We start from the raw sequence: 21178 nt of genomic DNA, 5'->3' as shown, positions 1-21178 counted from the left end.
ATATTGAGTAAGGTAGGAAGTTCACGACATAACTTTGAAATTTTTTATTTTTTAAATTATGTCAAGATTATCCAAGTTTTCTGTTAAAAAAAAACTACAATAAAACAGAACTTAAATAAGCTCGTAGTAATGTATAATACATGTACATTATAGAACAAAGTTATAAAAAAAAAAAATTGAAAACAACTTGCGCCGACAGAAACCATGTGAGTGAAGAAGTGCGAAAGTGCGAGATTGTTTGTGTATGATATAGAATATAATTTTGAAAAAATAACTACTGAACAAAGTCGTTATTCGATTTGAATGGTCAAGAATTTCAAGTCTAATTTATATCAACAAAAATAGTATATATCCATACTATTGTAATTATATAATATGATGCCTTATATAATAAAATTGTGTTATGACAACTTACCGAATATTGGGTATAAATACAAAAACAATCAAAAACTCAACGCACGCACGGAAAAAACTACTCAATATGGCGTACGGCAAGTACTGTTACGTTCCCGCGCCATTTTTTGTAAACTTTTCTATAGAGTGTTCGAATCTACCTATTCAAAACGGATCACCTCATGGGCTGCGTTCAAGAGGCAATTGACCACGTGCTTGCACAGATCCCCTCCGCTGAAATCGTAGTCTTAGGTGATTTCAACGGGCATAATGCCGAACGGCTTGGATCACGTACCACACACTACGCAGGGCGATCTGTGGATAATTTTGCATTAGCGTATGGTCTGTCCCAATTGGTTGAGTCGCCAACGCGGCTCCCGAAGTGTAGTGCCTATCCGACGCCAACGTCGCAGACCACCAGCGACCCGACACGTTTGGAACTACAAGTCAGCAGATTGGGATAGGATGCGTTCCTTTTTTGCATCTTACCCTTGTGGCAAAGTTGGTTTTCCTTCGGATGATCCTTGTGCCTGCGCCGTTGCAGTAGCCGATGTGTAGTATCACAACGGCTACTGGCAGGGCATGGATATTTTTATACCAAGCTCAGTAGTACCGATCGGTGGCAGATCACAGCCCTGGTTCTATGCGTCAGTTAAAGCAGCATCTGACTGCAAAAAACATGCGTATCGAACTTGGTTTGCGGCGCTGGGCTCAAAGGATCCGAACTGCAAAGTTCTAAAGAGGAAATATAACCGAGATCTCCAGATTTTTAAGCGGCAAATCGCCCGTGCGAAATCAAAACACGTCGTCAAAATCGGCGAGCAGCTTTGCACATGAGGAATGACACCTTGGCCGATGCGGCAACACAGAAAGCCGATCTCGTGTGCGCTTTTTTCGCCTCCAACTCGACTTTTGACGACAACGGAATAACACCGCCGACCATCCGGGGGTGTCATAGCTCTATGCCTGAAGTACAGTTCAGACAGAAAAATGTTAGGCGAGCTCTGTTTTCGATGGACGTCAGGAAGTCTAGCGGGCCAGATGGCATTTCTCCAATCGTGCTTAAAACGTGTGCCCCTGAGTTGACGCCGGTGCTAACGCGTTTATTCCGGCACTCATATACAAAAGTCGTAGTCACTGACTCATGGAAGTCAGCCCTTGTCCATCCGATCCAAAAAAAGGAGACAGTTCGGATCCTGCAAACTATAGGCCTATAGCTATTACCTCCCTGCTTTCCAAAATCATGGAGAGCATAATTAACCGCCAGCTCTTTATACCTAGAGGGTCACCAGTTGATCAACGACCGACAGTACGGCTTTCGCCATGGACGATTGGCAGGTGATTTTCTCGTATACTTAACACATAGATCGGCGGCGGCTATCGAAAGCAAGGGGGCAGGCCTGGCAGTTAGCCTGGATATAGCGAAGGCCTTTGATCGTGTATGGCACAACGCGACTCTCGCAAAACTTCCATCATTTGGGCTTCCCGAGAGCTTATGCAAGTGGACCTCCAGCTTCCTCACTGGGCGCAGCATACAGGTCGTATACGTCGGTTATTACTCGAATCCCAAGCCCGTGAACGCTGGAGTGCCCCAAGGCTCTGTGCTATCTCCCACACTGTTTCTTCTGCATATCAATGATATGTTGGACACCTCCAACATACATTGCTGTGCAGACGACAGCGGGCGATGCCGTATACACGGGCCATGCAGGTATCTCTAGGGAAATCGTGCCGGTGACTAGTGCCGGCAGAAACTTGTGTCTTCTATCGAGTCCTCTCTTGAGAAGGTCGGTCGGAATGGGGTAAATTGAACCTTGTCCAATTTAACCCCCAGAAGACTCAATGTTACGCATCTACCACTAAAAAAAACCCATTTGTCATATCACCGCTCTTCGACAACACTTCCCTTACAGACTCGCCTAGTATCGGTATTCTCGAGCGATTGCCAATTCCGCGGCCAAATTGGCTTCGAAGAAACTGGGCATCATAAATAGAGCACGGCAATACTTCAAGCTAGCCTACATTCTAGCGTTGTACAAAGCGCAGGTCCGGCCTAATATGGAGTTTTTTTTTTATGGAAAAGGAGGACAAACGAGCGTACAGGTGACCCACCTGGTGTTAAGTGATCACCGCCGCCCACATTCTCTTGCAACACCACTTCTGGTGGCTACCTATGATTCCTCAATCACAGGAGCGTTGCCGGCCTTCAAGGAAGGTGTACGCGCTTTTTTTGAACGTACCCATGTCGTCCCAGAAGCACCGCACAAGGAAGTTCATTCCACAGATTTGTAGAACGTGGAAGAACCACCCATTCCAAAATGAATGCCTCAGACCTGAGAAGAATGGGCGCAACAAACTCAGCGGGCTTTTTTTTCATCGAAAATATGTTTGCAGAGTAAGTAATATTGTACAATTAAACTTATTATTTAATGGCCTGGGGCGGTCGCTCTAGCTCAATCTGTTGTATCATAAAGAAAGTCTTTTATGTTATAGTAACTTTTACCACACAAAAAAAATAAGTAGCCCAGCCGCGGCCCCGGGCTCTTGGTGAGCAGCGCCGCACATTATATATATTGAATGTGACTCACGTCGGGCACGAAGGGCGCCCGCACCATGCCGGCCTCGAGGCGCGCCCAGTTGAGCCGCGCGAAGAACCGGTGGGCCTTGACCAGCCGGGCGCCGCCCCGCCTGACCCCGGGCTCTTGGTGAGCAGCGCCGCACATTGTATATATTGAATGTGACTCACGTCGGGCACGAAGGGCGCCCGCACCATGCCGGCCTCGAGGCGCGCCCAGTTGAGCCGCGCGAAGAACCGGTGGGCCTTGACCAGCCGGGCGCCGCCCCGCCTGACCCCGGGCTCTTGGTGAGCAGCGCCGCACATTGTATATATTGAATGTGACTCACGTCGGGCACGAAGGGCGCCCGCACCATGCCGGCCTCGAGGCGCGCCCAGTTGAGCCGCGCGAAGAACCGGTGGGCCTTGACCAGCCGGGCGCCGCCCCGCCTGACCCCGGGCTCTTGGTGAGCAGCGCCGCACATTATATATATTGAATGTGACTCACGTCGGGCACGAAGGGCGCCCGCACCATGCCGGCCTCGAGGCGCGCCCAGTTGAGCCGCGCGAAGAACCGGTGGGCCTTGACCAGCCGGGCGCCGCCCCGCCTGACCCCGGGCTCTTGGTGAGCAGCGCCGCACATTGTATATATTGAATGTGACTCACGTCGGGCACGAAGGGCGCCCGCACCATGCCGGCCTCGAGGCGCGCCCAGTTGAGCCGCGCGAAGAACCGGTGGGCCTTGACCAGCCGGGCGCCGCCCCGGCCACCGCCGCCGAGTCGAGACGCGGGGCTCTTGTTGAGCAGCGCCGCGCAGAGCGACACGGAGCACTCGCTGAACTTGGACGAGTACTTCTCGCTCTCGTGCTGTCGGCACACACACAAAACTATCACCTTCTTATTACATAACGTATGATATGTCTTGTTCAACTCTCAGGTTGTGGCTCCATCTACAGGATCTACTTTAGAGTCGATAAACTGTCCAACCCCAATAATTGCATATTAGGAATTTGACGTGAGATGTCGCTCTTTGAAATCTTTACTTGCTATCTATATCTTAATTTCATTGAACATGGCAACCCTGCTTGCAACTATTGATACAGTGCTCCTAGATTTTTTAAGTGAAACTTTAGAATCGTTGTGATTTCAAACCGGATGCAACGGACAAAACGATAGGTAAGAGACACAAATAAAAAATGTGTAGGATGAAGCCGGCAAAGAATGAGACAGAAATATGCATACTATTGAAGTGAAAATTTCTTTATCATCGTTGTGATTTGAAAGTCGATGAAACGAAAAAGCAACAGTAAAAAGAGCAGTCACACATCAAATCATAATATTTAAACATGGGAGATAATGAGATAGGAAGCATAATACAATGTTTTGGTACCAGGCGATCATAGTTAAAGAAGAGATTGTCTTTAGTATGGCGCGAGTATACCTTAATATATTCTGAATCCAAGCGCACGACGTTTTACTACATAGACACCAGGAGAACATATTATTATATATATTAGTGGTCGTAGGAATGTCTTTCATAGCGGTTGAAATCATGTGTCATCCTAGCAACACGTACCAGGAATTCATATGCAGTTTAGAGGTTCATGCACCATGCAGGTTTCACTTCTGACATGTGTACTTTGTACGCACGCAATGTTTTTTTTATGTTGTTCTATAAACTTACTGTTAGTTTCATGTAGAAAGTGTAACAGGCGGAAAGCAACATCTACGAAGAAGGTGCTTTGGTGATATCTCAGATAAGTTCCTATTATTTGCAATAGAAATCAAGTAAAATAAGTTTGATTTACACTCCCACAACCCTCAAAACGGACTTGTTTTGCGGCTGTCATTATTTTTCTGCGATCACCCTCAACCGGCGAGTAAATATACTGTCGAATTCAATAGACATTTTGACTTTCACCTTTGACAATTTGCCAAATTCATCTGACATTCTGTTTTCGGTTTTGACAATCGAAAAATATTGCCAGCGTAGAAATTTGCTGCCGGCACAGGGTAATACTAAAATATATAGATTATCGTAACACCTGCATAAACACATATGACGCTATATGCCTAACCGAAAAGTGGTTACTGGATGGTGTGCACAATAGCGAATTATTCTACGATAGGTATATAGTTTGGAGAAGAGACAGGAACTATAACGAGACGGGTCAGTTATTTGGAGGTGGGAAGACGCGACAACAGCACTGAGAACAACAACACTCGCAGCAGTATTCAGGAATTGACTGATAGTGTTAAATTTATGTCAACCAAATTGGACAAGCTTCAAAGTGATCTAGCCATTACAACTGAGGTTATTAAAAAGCACGAGACGGAGATATCTGCTCTACGCAGCGAAGTTACTGAGGTTAAGTCAAGACTAAACCAATTTGAACAGCACTCCCGCGACTGTAACTTAGAGGTGCAGTATGTCCCTGAGCATAAGGCTGAGAACCTAAAAGCCGTAGTTCAGCAACTGTGACCTGTCATCCCACGACCTTGTGAACTTCCATCGTGTTGCAAAGAGAAGTCCAACCGACCTCGTTCCATTATCGTATAAGTTGGCGAGTCCCCTTGTACGTGACTCAGTATTGACTGCAGTGAAAACTTTCAACAAGACTCACGAGAAAGATAAACTCAATACAAATTACCTGGGGCTTGCTGGAACCAAAAAAGCTGTGTACGTGTGCGAGCATCTTTCTCCAGGCAACAAAATTCTTCACGCCGTAGAATTGCAAAAGATAAGCACTACGAGTTTGTGTGGGTTCGAGGTGGAAAGATTTTTATCAGAAAAGACGTTAATTCCAAAAGTTTCCTAGTCCGAGACTTGGACTTCATAAACTCCCTCTAAATTTGTATCTATGCTTTTATTAACTAAACCTTTTTGTAATCTTAAAATCGTATATCAAAATGTAAATGGTATTAGAAGCGCATATTTTACGAGAAAATTTACTGAAACAAGCCTTTGACGTTATTCTATTAACTGAGACAAACTTAAACGCGTCTGTTTATGACCATGAAGTTATAGACAACAGATACTTGGTTTTTAGGCAAGACCGACACGACAGGTGGGGTCCTCATAGCAGTCCAAAAAAAACATGCCCCCGTTAGGAAATTAAAATGGATGACTACTAATGAGAACCTATGGATTACGATTAAGTTTGGACAAGATAACTCAAAAGTGGAATTATGTATTTGTACTTTATACGTTCCTCCCCCCGTTAAGAATTATTCTTTAGAAAATTTAATGAATAATGTAAAAAATGTTATACAACACAAAATGTCAAAATAATTTATATTTCTTTTAGTATGTGATTTTAATAGGCCGTACCTCCACTGGTCTCACAGTACGGATCTAAACTTATGCTCTCTGATCCCTAGGTCTCCAACAGATAACACAGACGCCTTGCTTATCGATGCTGTTTCTTTCAACGATCTCCACCAAATGTGTTAATACCAAACTTAAATGGCAGATTCTTAGATCTTGTTATTCCAATCTCACCGAAACTCGTATCAATGACCCATTTGGATTAGTGTGGATTTGAAGACGCATCACCCGGTACTAAGTATTTCCGTAAAAATTGTAGCTGCATCATTGAGGCCCCCAAAATTTAATAAAACGCCCAGGCCTAATTTCAACAAAGCTTAATATGAAATCATTAGAAACGAGTTGGATAATATTAACTGGGAGCAAACTCGCGATCCTCGTTTAACAGTCGATGAGACAGTAGACGTTTTCTATGACATACTTACATCCATCATTAATAAGAATGTTTCAATGAGTACGAAAGGTCGGAGCACTTTCCCATTTTGGTTCAGTCGATCGTTCATCCAGAGTTTGAAGGAAAAGGCAAAGTATCATCGTAGATTTAAAATGTATGGCAATCCTATGGATCTGTTTACATATTGGTTACTCTAAGGACAAAATCTTAACGACTGATATAAATATGTTGAAATCAGAAGCCAAAAATTTAATCAAGAAGGATCCTAAATATTTTTGTTCTTTCGTATAATCTCTACGATCCAATAGCAGGAATATACCAGATGAAATGACTTACTTAGATCAAAGCGTTCAAGGTGGCCAGCAATTGACAACCTTTTTTCAGAATACTTTCACTCGACCAATCTATCAGTATGACCCAAACCCAAGTACTAAGCACAACGAAACCGTCGAATGTCACACGTCACTAGTTTATGTCGTTTCACTGACTCAGATGTCATATCAGCGCTCAAAAGTCTAGATGCAAATAAAGGTCCTGGTCTAGATTTTATACCTCCTAGTTTCTTGTGGCACAAAATTGGCTGAGCCGCTACGAATTATTTTTAATAAGTCTTTACTATGTGGAACTTTCCCCTCAAGATGGAAGGTTCACACAGTCCGCACATCAGTCCAATTCACAAGAAGATCCTGGAGATATTACTAACTACCGGTCGATCCCAAATTTGTTTGCTATCGGTAAGCTGTTTGAATTACTGGTTCAGAAAAAAAAATTTCTACGTTAAGCCCTTGCTCATGGCATGGATTTCTACCTGGTAGATAATCTACATCAAATCTTGTGGATTTTGTTAGTGAAATTACACAAGCTTTCACAGATGGCCACGAATTGCTTCTATTTACACTGATTTATCAAAGGCCTACAATGTGGTTGACCACGAACTGCTCATAGAAAAATTTGGTCACGCAAGAATATGTGGCTCTCTACTGCGGTGGTGCGAATCCTATTTGCAGATCCGTTCCCAGATTGTAAAGAATCGTTGGCTTTAAGTCAATTACAAGAACCTTGCCATCAGGGGTTCCACAGGGTTCCATTTAGGGCCCCTTTTTTTCTTGGTCTTTGTGAACGATCTAGCCACTAAATTAAAATCCAAATATCAAATGTTTGTAAACGACTTAAAGATTTATAGAGAAATACAATCTACAGAAGATACGATCATATTACAAAGTGATCTTGATTCGATCTGCAATTGGTGTGTTAGAAATAGGATGGTCTCAAATTCCTCAAAAAGTTTTTACTTAAACTTTTCTCGAAAACGAAACTCTTCACTTCTTACTTACTCCATAAATGAGTGTCCACTAACAGAAGTTTGTACTAGCCGAGATTTAGGCGTCATGGTTGACACTAAATTAGATTTTAGAGGGCATATTGACTACATTTCCAAAAAGGCATCTCGTCTTTCAGGTTTTATAATTTTATCAGGTTGATAAGACAAACTAAATTTTTCAAAGACCCTGATGTGTCAAAGATACTTTTTAACAGCTACGTGCGTAGTATTTTAGAGTTCAGTTGCAGTTCGGTGTGAAACCCTTCTTACAAAGTTCATATTAAGAGGTTAGAAAAGGTACAGTCCAAATTTTTATATCATCTCTCATATTCAAGTAATCTGTGTCGTCAGTTAGACTGCTACGAATCTAGACTTGTGGATTTTGACATGACGCCTCGTGTACAGCGTAGGAAAGTTTCAGACCTTGTCTTTTTACACAAACTAATTCACGGCCACATAGACAGTCCTCTATTATAAAGTAAAATTAACTGTGCTGTCCCACGGCATTGCAGCCGTATTATTAATAGGAAAACGTTCAGTCTACCTGCAAGACGCACAAATTATGGTCAACATTCTAGTTTATATCGCGTTTGTTCTTTGTATAATGAAGTCTGTCAGAAGGTAGACATATTCGATCCGTCAGTCTCTAGGTTCAGAAAACTTCTGCTAGAAAAAGCGGATTATTAGCTTGAGGACTGTGGGGTTGAATTGTGTTTATCTATAGCTGAAGTTATTTTTTTTTGTTTTATATAAAATCTAGAACACATTTAAAAGCATGGTGAGTTCACTTCCAGAAGGAGGCACTCGCCCCTACATTTTAACATATTTTTCTGTTTTATACAATACTTAGAGTGTATCCCGTTTAGTGAACATAATAAAAAAAAAATTGCTGTATATGTTTATGTACTGAGTATTATTAACATTCTCATAAGTTGTTCTTAGGTCTTGTCTGTATACAAAGAACAACGTGGATCACTCTTTAGCAATTATTTCGATTTCGTTATGTATAATATAATATTGACACACTCTTAGACAAATTATCTTGCCCCAAACTAGGCATAGCCCGTACTATGGGTACAAGACAACGATATATTTAATACAATGTATATACATAAACATACTTATAAACATCCTTATTACTTATAAACTCCGAAACAAACATTCATATTCAACATATAAATTATTGCACCTACCGGGATTCGAACCCGGGACGTCTAGCTCAGTAGGCAGGGTCACTAACCAGTGGGCTATGGGGGTCGTCAAAATATATTTTAGCTATTGAAAAGTCTTTGTCATCACAGACACAAGATCGAGGACTAAATAAAGTCAAGTCAAAGCTCATTCGTCGAGCGTTTTTTTTTGTAATACACAACTCAGCATTTTAATCTGCGATTGAACAAATATCATCTGTATTTTCCTACACTTAGTGATCGATTTTTTTCCACAACCAACTTAGGGGTATATATACCCTTTCCAATAAAAAAAGTTAGTTATCAGAATCGAATTACTCTGTAAAAAGTCTTAAGTGGTTATACATAAAGAAATATACGCGTCGAATTCAAACTTGTATAAAATCATAGTAATTTTAAAATTAACATTTTTCGACTTCGAGCGCAAGAACTTAGGATTAAATATTTAAAATGCGGGTAGTTAGACAATATTTTGTACCTTGACTCTCCTGTCCACCTCTTCCCGCTTCACCTTTTCCTTCCTGGCACGGAAGGGGGCGCGACCCTCGATCATCTCGTACACGAGGCACCCGAAAGAGAACCAGTCCGGGCTAAAAGTGTACCGCTCGTTGTCTATCACCTGTCATACGAAAAAATCATGTATCACTTATCTTGATCTAGAAGTTACTTTGTGAATTCATGTTTGTTATTTTTTAACCTATTTATAAATACGGCTAGACTCACGTTTTATCGGTGAGGTTACTTAAGTACTCAGTAAGAGTTGGGACGTTATCGCGAACCCACTACACTAACCCTGATGAACGACCTCCGAATGGTCCAAAACTAGTCGTTACCCACACCGATAAAACGTTAGTAAAGCCGTATTAACAAATAAGTTAATAATGACTCACGGAAGTTTTAATAATTAATATTGTTATTTTTAATGGTTGAGTTTCTGTAACAGGCTTCGTCATACTCAGTAAGTGACGGCTCGCAAAATAATTTCATATTTTTTTATGACAAATAAGAGACGACACGAGAAGGACGTTCAGCTGATGGTAATTGATACGCCTTGCCCAATACTATGCAGAGCCGCTCAGGATTCTTGAAAATCCCAAAAATTATGAGCGGCACTACAATAATTGCGCTGGTTACCTTGAGACATATGATGTTAAGTGTCATTTTCCCAGTAATTTAACTAGCTACGGCGCCCTTCAGACCGAAACAAAGTAATGTTTACACATTACTGCAACACGGCAGAAATAGGCGCCTTTGTGGTACACATAATCTAGCCGGCATCCTGTGCCTCCCTCTACCTACAGTCGCAGCAAGTGTCCGTACCTCTGGTGCCATGTAGCCCACGGTGCCGACGCGGCCTCGCACGGTGCCGTTCTCGGGCACGTCCACAGCTAGCCCCAGGTCTGAGATACGCACGTGGCCCGCGTCATCGAGCAGGATGTTCTCCGGCTTGCAGTCTCTGCAACGATTAACAATCTACATAGGCTTACATAATACTATATTATGATACAAACGAGTTAAGTAGCTCCATTATACACGAGGCGATACGCCGTGCCCGTTACTATGCAGAGCCACTCAGGATTCTTGAAAAACCCTAAAAATTGTGAGTGGCGCTACAACTGCGCTCGTCACCTTGAGACATATTAAGTCTCATTTGTCCAGTAATTTCACTAGCTACGGCGCCCTTCAGACTGAAATAACAGTAAGGCTCACACATTACTGCTTCACCGCGGAAATAGGCGCCGTTGTGGTACCCGTAATTTAGCCGGCATCCTGTGCAAAGGAGTCTCCCACTGGTAAATGATGATTGATTCCATACAGCCTACTTCAAAATTAAAATTTAAGTGATAAAATACATATTATATTTTATAACAAATTATTGTGAATTATAATTAATTTGATAATAATAAATGTTTTATTTGTCTTAATTAAGGACACATTAATTATTTATATTACAAAAATTATAAGTCCTCTTTGTTACAAAAAAAACTGTATTACCCAGTTAAATTGAAAATGCTCGGTTTACTCTCGTATAATTTGCAGTTAGGTATTAACTTTACTTTGTAGGAATAATTGCATTATACACCAGTGTGTAATATTATTATACACCAGTGTGTTATATTATTATACACCAGTGTGTAATATTATTATACACCAGTGTGTAATACTATTATACACCAGTGTGTAATATTATTATGCACATGTGTGGATCACCTATTACCTGTACACGATGCCCATCTTGTGTAAGTGCTCGAGGCCACATGCAACCTGGGCCGCGTAGAACCTGGCCCGCTCTAGCCCCAGTCCACTCTCCGCCCCGCACATGTTGTATATGTGGAACTTAAGGTCACCACCTGCAACAACATATTTGATTTTAAATGACAAAAAATACAAATGAGACAGCTTCGACAACAATGACATAAAATTTATTTAAATTTGATAAATAATCCCAGAAGTTTATTATCACTTTAAAATAACGAATTATTAAGATTTGAAAGAGCTACATCTCAAGTCAATTTCCTATATGCAATTATTGGAGTTGAGCAGGTTATCAACTGTAAAGTAAATCCTGTAGATGGAGCCACAACCTGAGAGTTGAACAAGATATACCAAGATTTACGATCGATGCGTCACTCAAAGAGTTGGCTTAGTTGGTACTTGAGAGCTCGGACGGAACCCAAGAGGTGCGGGTTCGAGTCCCGCATCATTCATAAATTTTTGGTTTCAAATTTAATTTGTATAATTTATCCCAGGAGAAGAGGATATCAGTATAAGATAACTGTTTAAATTTTATCATTCATTTCTAAGTTTCACTTTTTATCTTGTTTTACAGTTGCAATCCTAATTAAGTCTGTGTTTAATAAAGCCAAAACGTAGATCGGTTATTTTAAAGTCTATTTCACCTCACAACACTGAGGGTATAGTGAAAACAAAAATAAAGTGAAAGAAGGAAGTGCCCGGTCTGGCCACGGCCCTGTCACTAACGTATACACAAACTTACAGCCCCTGACAGAACAAGGCACTCGGACACGGCCCTCGTGTGTGGATAGACTTAAAAGGATATGCTCAAAAGTCAACTTTATGCAAATAGGCTTAAATTAAGCGCTTTTGAAAAATCATTAAAAATATTTAAGCAATTTAAATTACTGAATCTACCATAGATATATGCTCGGAAAAAATAGAGCTCGTGAGAAGAAAATACAAGAAACTCAACGGCCACTCTTCCGAATGAATGAGTATTTTACACTTGTTGTAATATACATACATAATACATTAGTTTGTGAGGTTTACGCAAAATATTGGATGCATCTGTACGGTGCAACCATACGCCTTCCTCACTCAGCACTTTACGCGACACGCCCGGTATTAACATAAGTACGCGTGCTCATTAACATTTACAAAAAAATCATTTTAAATATTTATATTATACGTAATTCCTGAACATCTTTCATTTAACTATCGTTTTGCACCAACAGCTCGTATATAGTCACATTGGTCCTTCGAGCCGGATTTGAACCGTGTTCAAAGTTAAAAAGCGCTTTGAATATCTTTATGGAGTGTATATGTGGTAATAACATACCATTCATAATAGTGAGAACTAGACACAGCGCGTCCTTAGTCTCGTAAGCGTACGCCAGGTTGACCACAAAGCGGGAGTTGATCCGCTGCAGGATCTGCTTCTCGATCAGCACCATCGCCTCGCCCTTACGCTTCTTTATTCGCTTCTTCTCTAGCTTCTTGCAGGCGTACATCTTACCCGTTGCTCGGACCTGCAAAACAGATATCAAACAATCAGTACATTTCATGATGGGATATTTGAAAGTTTTCTGAACCACAAAAAATATTAATTAATAGGTTTAGGTATTTTAACCGAAGTCAATTAAGTTTGTTCAAATATTTTCACACTAAGCGCTTTTTAATCGTCATTATAGACATTTCTAATAAATTACTGAAGCTACCATACGTTTGTTCGGAAAAGTTGACTAAAGTAGCGTGAGAACAACATACAATTGTCGAATCTAGATCACCACAGTTTTATCGCAAAGGCATAAATGATCTTCCTATCAGATGGCAGCAATGTATAGATAATATTGGTAATTATTTTGATTAAATAAATATTTTATTAAAAAACAAAACAGAATTTTAATATTTCAGTACAAATCTGCAATAACATGCTTTATTTAAACCCTATTTCAATAAAATATCAAAAATAATAAAGAATAATTAGTAAAAATATTTATAATACATAGTTATATTTTAACTATAACAGATGGAAAAAACACCACAACCAGCGCCCGTTCACGATTTCAAACATGGACCAGCCATGGTTCCCATCGCACATATTTGAGGGTAGAAGACGATCCGGAAAACGACGCCGCTGCAAAAGCAATTGACTATTGCTCTCATCTTTTGACTGGTGACCTTCAGTATATGCTCAAACCATTTAACGGCGTGTAATCGAGTGAGTTGCTCGAAGGTCGAGTCGCGCTTGGCTTTGCATAGACAAGCCAACACAACGACAAGCGTGGACACCCGATGAACGTTTGTCTTCTTCTATCTCAATTTGACTCAATTTTTTTGACCTGAATCCTGCCGTCAAAATCCACTATCGCACCACATGCCATAAACTTAGATATTATCCTCAACGTCTGGATGCGCAGCAATCCTCCAACGGTGCGATTTTCAAGGAAATTTCGGCAATTTTTAACCAAACTATGGAATGGGCTTCCTTGCACTTTGTTTCAGGATGTTACGACGTACGTACTTGCGTAAAAGCATGTCCACATAAAGCCGGCAGCGGTCACATGAGGATTTAACATCACAAGGCGAGGCGGTGATCATTTATCAACAGATGACGGGTACACTAGTTTGTCTCTCTCTATTGAATCACATCGTATAACAATAAAGTCGAAATATGGAACATGACACAAATTACACCATAAAGCTTCGACTGTTATATTATCTATACATTGCTGCATTCACTCTTGTTTAAAATATTCTTCGTCAATAAGCAGCAACGTGAAACATTTAGTCAGTTTAGCTTTGATTCAGATAGTAACAGTTGGCACACGACTAAGGAGAAAAGTGTGCTTATATAGGCCTGCTAATGATATGACGTCATACTCATAAAATGAAGTTTTTTACGTCCTGCCAATTACAATGCAGTGCCGCTCAGGATTTATGAAAGACCCAAAAATTCTGAGCGACCCTACAATTGCAGTCGTCACCCTGAAACGTAAGATGTTAAGTCTCGTTTGCCCAGTAATTTCACTAGCTACGGCGCCCTTCACACCGAAACACAGTAATGCTTACATATTACTGCTTCACGGCAGAAACAGGCGCCGTTGTAGTACCCATAATCTAGCCGGAATCCTATGTGCAAAGGAGTCTCCCACTCCCCTGAGTGAAGGTAGAAAGTGATGGATGTGGGCTTCCTGGTTTGTGTTTGTGTTCAGCGTCTGACCTGACAGGCGCAGACCTCGCCGAAGCCGCCCTTGCCCAGCACGCGGTACATGCGGAAGGTGTGCTGGGTGACGGGCTGAGCCTCCAGCCACTTCCACTGCAGGTAGCGATGGAAGTACATGGACCGCTCGAACTCCGCAAACGGCGTGCCGGCCAGGAAACTCTTGACACATCGCACGCACTCGCTGAAGATGTCTTTTGCGCCGCCTGGAAATACAACACTAGTTTTTGTATTTGTAGTAGTAGAATAGTTAGCAAATAAATTTGAAGTTACATCTACATATTCATACCTTAGTAACTCACCGGCCTGTCTGGCCAGAGTGCTAGGGTTGGTATATACAAAAAGATTGACGTGGCGCAGCTAATTTAACTCGGACAGCGACTAGTCTCGGCGGCATACGGCGTGGCACTCAATAGTTCTATCTTCCCAAGATTGCCTAGCGGCCGTGTAAATCGTGTGTATGTGTGCGTGCGTCGGTTCGGACGCTCTAGTATGAAGATAACGTACTGTACTATCACTGTATTGTGACCTTGTGTACCTTCGAGCAGTGAGCTGGCATCCTCAACGACATTTGCGGAGACCACGTCGGTGACTGCCTCGCCGTCGTCAGTCTTCAAGTATCGTCCGAACACCTCGGCAGCCAGTGCCCCGCGGTTCTCGTCCACCTCCACCTCATAATTATCCGCCTGAAACAGAAATAACTAATTACCTTTTTTATTTTAATTATGGCAAGTCTGATAGCTAATCTCACGATCTATCGGTATCTCACTTTTAACCTTCTGAGGTACCGGTGTCTACCAGACATAAGTACAGCAATAATTACTTTATTCTGATAGACGTTACCTCACTAAGGCCGTGCTTGTGTTCTTCCTCAGTAAGTGAAGTATACTTCAATATTTTAATTTGTTTTTTTTTTGTGGTTTTAAAGGATAAATGACTTTCTAATGTAGCTACAATACTAATGGTACGACGAATCGAATTTTTCGATCTATTTCCTTTTCAATCCTGACGTGCCTATTTTCTTTGTTTTCTAGATTTTCTAACCAGAATAAATACTGTAGAGCTATTAAACGAGACAGAAGTGAAAAGTTTAGAAGTAATATTCTTGATGAAAAGCAAATTGAGCCGTGATTATTGCAGGGAAAGGTGAGAAGGAGAAAAAATTTAGTGATTTTGAAGATTCTGACTTTGTACTTGAAAATAGGGTAAGAGAAGTGAGTCACGACAGTGAATATCAAACTGAACGTGATGAAATCATTGAATACAATGTAAGTAACAACGATCGCAGCCATGAAGTGAACAAGTGAATCGTTGTCAAGATGCTTCGAATTGCATAAGCACAAATGGATTTTATGGTCGAAACTTTAAGTCGCTTATTTATTTATGCCAACGTATCAGTTACTTTGCTAAATTTACTACGAAAGGCAAAAAGTTAGCCACCAAAATCTGGAATGGAAGGAGTAGGAGGGACCAAAGAGTGAAAAAAATGTAGAGAACTGAAGCAGATAGCTCAGAATCGCGTACATTATGGTGCTCCCACACTGCTGTTATTAAATGTTTACAAACATTCTCTAACAATCATTTGATCACAATGTTATAAAATGTTTTCATGTTAGATAATGTTAGTGAACATTTCTAAGCAAAATTGTTAGGTAACAAACAATAACACAAAAACTCAAAACATCTAACAATTTCTAACATTTTTCACAAATATTTTTAGTGTTTGAAAATGTTTGTAAGCACTTTAGAACAGCAGTGTGGGAACACCATTACGAGAACATTGCACTTAGAACAATCACTCGCGGTTGTATGATCATGGGCTAGATAAATTGTAAACTAAAAACTTACATTAAGGATTGGTCTCCGCTGCGCACAAACTAGGTACCGCACTACCTAAGAACAATAGCTTTTTCATTACGGAAACTTTATATTGTAGTGTGTATTGGCTATTTATAAAGATGCTTGTGTGCGTGGCATCTTGACACTCAATGGCATCTTTTAAATATTGTAACATACGCTTCGTGTTATTTTACATTGAAATTAATAAATTACAAAATTCTTACTGATGATATGTGATCCCAGTATCTTTCTTATTTTTTTGTGGTATTATTTTTACAAAGTATTACTACGCAACCCGGCATTTTAGTTTCAATTATTAGCAAAATTTAACAGAACATGTGGCCGCACTTTGCGACTACCCCTGCTGTATCTAGTTGGAACGCAGCGGAGACCAATCCTTGATCAAAGTACGTGAATCCTTACTGAATTATACAAAATATTTGTATTTTTCTTTTAAGAAGTGTGATTGTTACTAATGAATCTCTTATCAACTAGCAAGCACAAGATCACTACAATTTATAAGCCCAAAAACAATAGAACTAGTCAATTGACATATATTTTTTATTTACAAATTGACATAATGAAGTAATATTATGACGGCTACCATTTGGTAAGTAAATAATAGTGATTACTTTGAAATGACTCATAAAATTTATTTTATTATTTTACTACCTGGTGACCGGTGCGATTTGCTTCAAAATTTAAAATATTTTTTTGTATACTTACGTGTTTTTATGACGAAATATATAGAAGTTCAATGACTACAATAATAATTATTTCGTTTTTCCCTGTACTCATAAAAACATATAGTAGGAGAGCCCAAGCGGGAATTTCGGGTTTCTAAAGCGCGGTAGATTAATATACAGGGGGATAACTTGTACCCGGTTAAGTACCTCCACCAAACATGAGCCCCATATATAAGGCCGCCCGCCTCAAATGTTAATGTTATCTAAATTGTAAAATACCGCGTTGAGCAATTTGCGACATGCTATAAAAACGATCTCGCTATCCCAAACAACGCATTGAGCGTGTTAAAAAGCACGAGTGCCTAGATAAGCGGTGCGCTCGTACGCTACGGACGTCTCGTTTCGGTTTCTTAACAGATTTTATTCAATATTTTAAAGTGAAGGTCAATTAAATTTCTGCTTTAAGCTGTTACAATAAGTCACAAAATTGTGTAATATAGTTTGCAATTTGAATCTCACGCTCGCCCAGTATCTCTTGGCACTGTGATCACAGAACAACGGAAAATACACAGAATCAACATGTCGACGATGCGATCACCGCCTCATCATTATAACTCAGATTCAGATCTGTCGAAAGTGAAAACGGATGATCCTGTGTGCAGTTTAATGAGAAAGCGAAAACACGGGGATGACTTCACAGTAATTTTCAAGCAGTTCAGTGTGGAATTAATGAATAATTTCAAAGTCTTCAAGCAGGAAATACAAAAAGAAATCTCAGAAATTAACAACAATCTTAACTCTGTCATCAAAACTGACTTACAGAATTTAAGCTTTAACATCACAGAAATGAAAAAAGAATGTAAAGGTATGTCAGTCTCTATACGTGAATTAGAAGGTCAGCATCGATCAATGCAGTCCAAGATAGATGAAATTCAAAATTCAGTGCAGTTTACGTGCAATAAAGTTGATGATTTTGAGATTAAAATACAAAACTTAAGTAAAGAATCTAAGAAAATTATCAACTTGGAAAAAGAAATATCGGATATAAAAGAGCAAAACCGACACCTGAGAAACGACATTAATAATAAAGAACAACAAGACAGGAACTGTAATTTAGAAATAGTCGGATTACCCGAATTCAAGAACGAAAATTTGATGAGCATCTTTCTGAAAATAGCTGCGGTCACTGGAGTCGCTCTCGACGAGAAAAATATTGTTCATATAAACCGAGTTACACCCAAAGTTAAAATACAAGGACGACACAACAACATCGTAGCAAAGGTCAGTTCCCGCTTACTACGAGATGTATTATTATCGAAACTCAGGAAACTTCGACTGACAACCAAGGACATAGACCTGCCTATAGACCCAAAACCGATTTTCTTTAACGAACACCTAACCCCGTATAATAAACAACTATACAAGAAATGCAGAGATTTAGCGAAACAGAGGCTGTATCAATTTGTTTGGACAAAAAATGGAAGGATTTATACCAGAAAAAACGACACCACTCATGCTATACAAATAGTGGACGAAGAGGACCTGAAGAAAATTGTAAATTCCTAATGCATAATAACAGGATCACCCAGGTTATTTTTTCATTTTGTATAGGTCGTTTTTATAATTCAAACATATACTTTTATTTTATACATTTATATGTTATCAAACTTATCTCTCTATTATCCATACACCTTTATACAATTTATCTGTTTCGATGTACAACTAACCACTCAAAATTCTGTCGCCTCTCTATTTATAATTACTACTCTTTGACGTCACTGACCAGAAGGTATTGTATTAAGTGCATAAACAAGTTATGGTTCACGCGCTTTGTATTGGTGCGATCTTTGATTTTACACAATAATTATTGCAGCACCAGATTTCTTGTGACATGGCATATTTCTCACATGGTTATATTGGTACATAGGATAAATATTTGGAATATAGTTTATATTTTTTATTTTCTCCTTCTTAATATGCAACAAAATTTACAATTGAACTGTTTATCAAAGTCTATTTTTATGAAATCAACTATTTATAACTACTTAAAAAATACATTAAATATTTTTAAACACAAATTACTACCTACAACACATAACAATCTCGCACCATTATTTAGCGAGCGGAGTATAATACTATTAATTTATTCACTAAATATATTTCTGACTATTTTGTTGTTCTACCTACCTGATTCTGCTAAAACATTGCGATCATCTGTATACTCTTTTGATTATTATAGTAACACACGTAAATACTATTATCGTTTACGCGCCTTTGTATATATCTTTGTAGGTATTTCGAATTTTTGTCGCATACCACTTGCGTATATTGTGGAGAATTATTTGAGTATGTACTGTTTAAAAAGTTTAATGAACTTGACTTTATTGTATGTAGTAAATTACACACTCCTGTTGTTTCCGGGCCTGGTTGAAGTTACTATGAATGCATTAAGATTAATGATTATAGAATTTGGTATTATACAAGACCAAATATTACATATAATTATTACTATATTAATTATGTTTATCTTGAAAAACTGCCTAATATTACAAAGCTATCTGACTTTATTTTATGAATCTGTTGCAGATCAAATTATGAAAAATCTCTCACTTAAGCGTATGTTAAAAAAATATATGAAATTGTTTTTTAACATTAACCAAAACGGAAACATGATTCATAGATATATTTTAGAAATCGGTATATATGCTTTTTACAGACACGTCTATCCTTTAACGTCTTCAAAAATTGTAATTGTTATACAATTTAGTCGTTTTACGTCGTCAAAATGAACAATAAGGACTTAACCGTGTACTACCAAAACGTACGCGGACTTAGGACGAAGTGCTTAGAACTGCGGCAAAGTATTTTATGTAACGATTTCGACATTATCATAGTTACAGAGACATGGCTGCATGACGGAATATTTGACGCCGAGATTTGCGACGACCGGTACGACGTGTTCCGAGCGGACCGCGACCTAGCTTCTACAGGCAAGAGCACTGGGGGCGGCGTCATGATATTAACGCGAAGAACTTTAGGTGTCACACTGTTGGAACTCGACTCGAGCGCGTCTATTAAGCCTATCGCTGTCGAGTTAATATGGGTTTCGTTGTCTATGCGTGTTTGCGGTTCTCATTCGGATTTAATTATTTGCGCTGTTTATATACCACCTGAACCACGATTAATGTCCGATAATATAAATGCTTTAGTAGAACAAGTCTTGTTTGTTAATAATTTACATACTAATTCTAATTATCTAGTCATTGGAGATTTTAATTTAAGCTGTATTTCCTGGGAAAATGATTGTCCTTTATTCTTAAAAAAAGGCCCCAAAGTAGTGCAGGCTGCTGGCATGCACTTACTGGAGGAGTTAGAATTTATAAATTTAAAACAATTTAACTTTCTTAAAAACTACGCAGGCAATACTTTAGATTTATGTTTTTCAAACCTACCACTTCTAATATGTCATAACCATACTCCGCTGGTTAACGTAGATCGTGCTCATCCTCCTTTTACAATTAACATAACAGACTTAAACATACAGCCACTACGTGAATCTTTTATTCCTAGGAGAAATTTTTATAAAGCTGATTACGCCAGTATTAGTGAAAATTTGAGCGCACATGACTGGCCTAGCTTATTGCGAACAGGCACTATCGATGAGGCGGTTGATGTTTTTTATGATATTTTGTATATTTGTGTAGATAAGTACGTCCCTTTACGTAAATCAAAACCGAGTAGATCGTACCCTAAGTGGTACAGTTCTTCTCTTATAAAAATTGTCAGGGAGAAGTACAAAGCTCACCAAAGATGGAAGAAATACGGTAACCCAACAGACTATGACGAATTCACATTGCTTCGCTGTAGGGAGCGACGTGTACAAAAACAATGTTTCAATAACTTTACTTCAAACTGCCAGGTCAATATCAAATCGAATCCTAAATTATTTTGGACTTTTGCTAAAGCTCTTCGAAGGGGTTCCAGTTACCCTAAGTCTTTAAGTATGGGCAAC

The 21178-nt window shown here is 39.6% G+C and overlaps 1 protein-coding gene across 1 annotated transcript in view; it reads right to left on the bottom strand.

Moving 5' to 3' along the window:
• The window catches only part of LOC126972383 (G protein-coupled receptor kinase 2), a 91849-nt gene that overhangs the window by 9633 nt on the left and 61038 nt on the right, over positions 1-21178 (bottom strand). The window contains exons 4-10 of the mRNA XM_050819086.1: positions 15180-15327; positions 14642-14847; positions 12758-12947; positions 11399-11531; positions 10501-10636; positions 9659-9799; positions 3614-3814 (exon numbers count right to left, since the gene is read on the bottom strand). Coding sequence (XP_050675043.1) covers positions 3614-3814; positions 9659-9799; positions 10501-10636; positions 11399-11531; positions 12758-12947; positions 14642-14847; positions 15180-15327 — 1155 coding nt within the window. The remainder of the gene's footprint in view (positions 1-3613; positions 3815-9658; positions 9800-10500; positions 10637-11398; positions 11532-12757; positions 12948-14641; positions 14848-15179; positions 15328-21178) is intronic.

This window comes from Leptidea sinapis, chromosome 26 (assembly GCF_905404315.1).
Source record: "Leptidea sinapis chromosome 26, ilLepSina1.1, whole genome shotgun sequence".
In the NCBI taxonomy this organism is placed as follows: Eukaryota; Metazoa; Arthropoda; class Insecta; order Lepidoptera; family Pieridae; genus Leptidea; species Leptidea sinapis.
The sequence above is the reverse complement of the archived record's forward strand: the minus strand, read 5'-3'. Positions and strand labels throughout refer to the sequence as shown.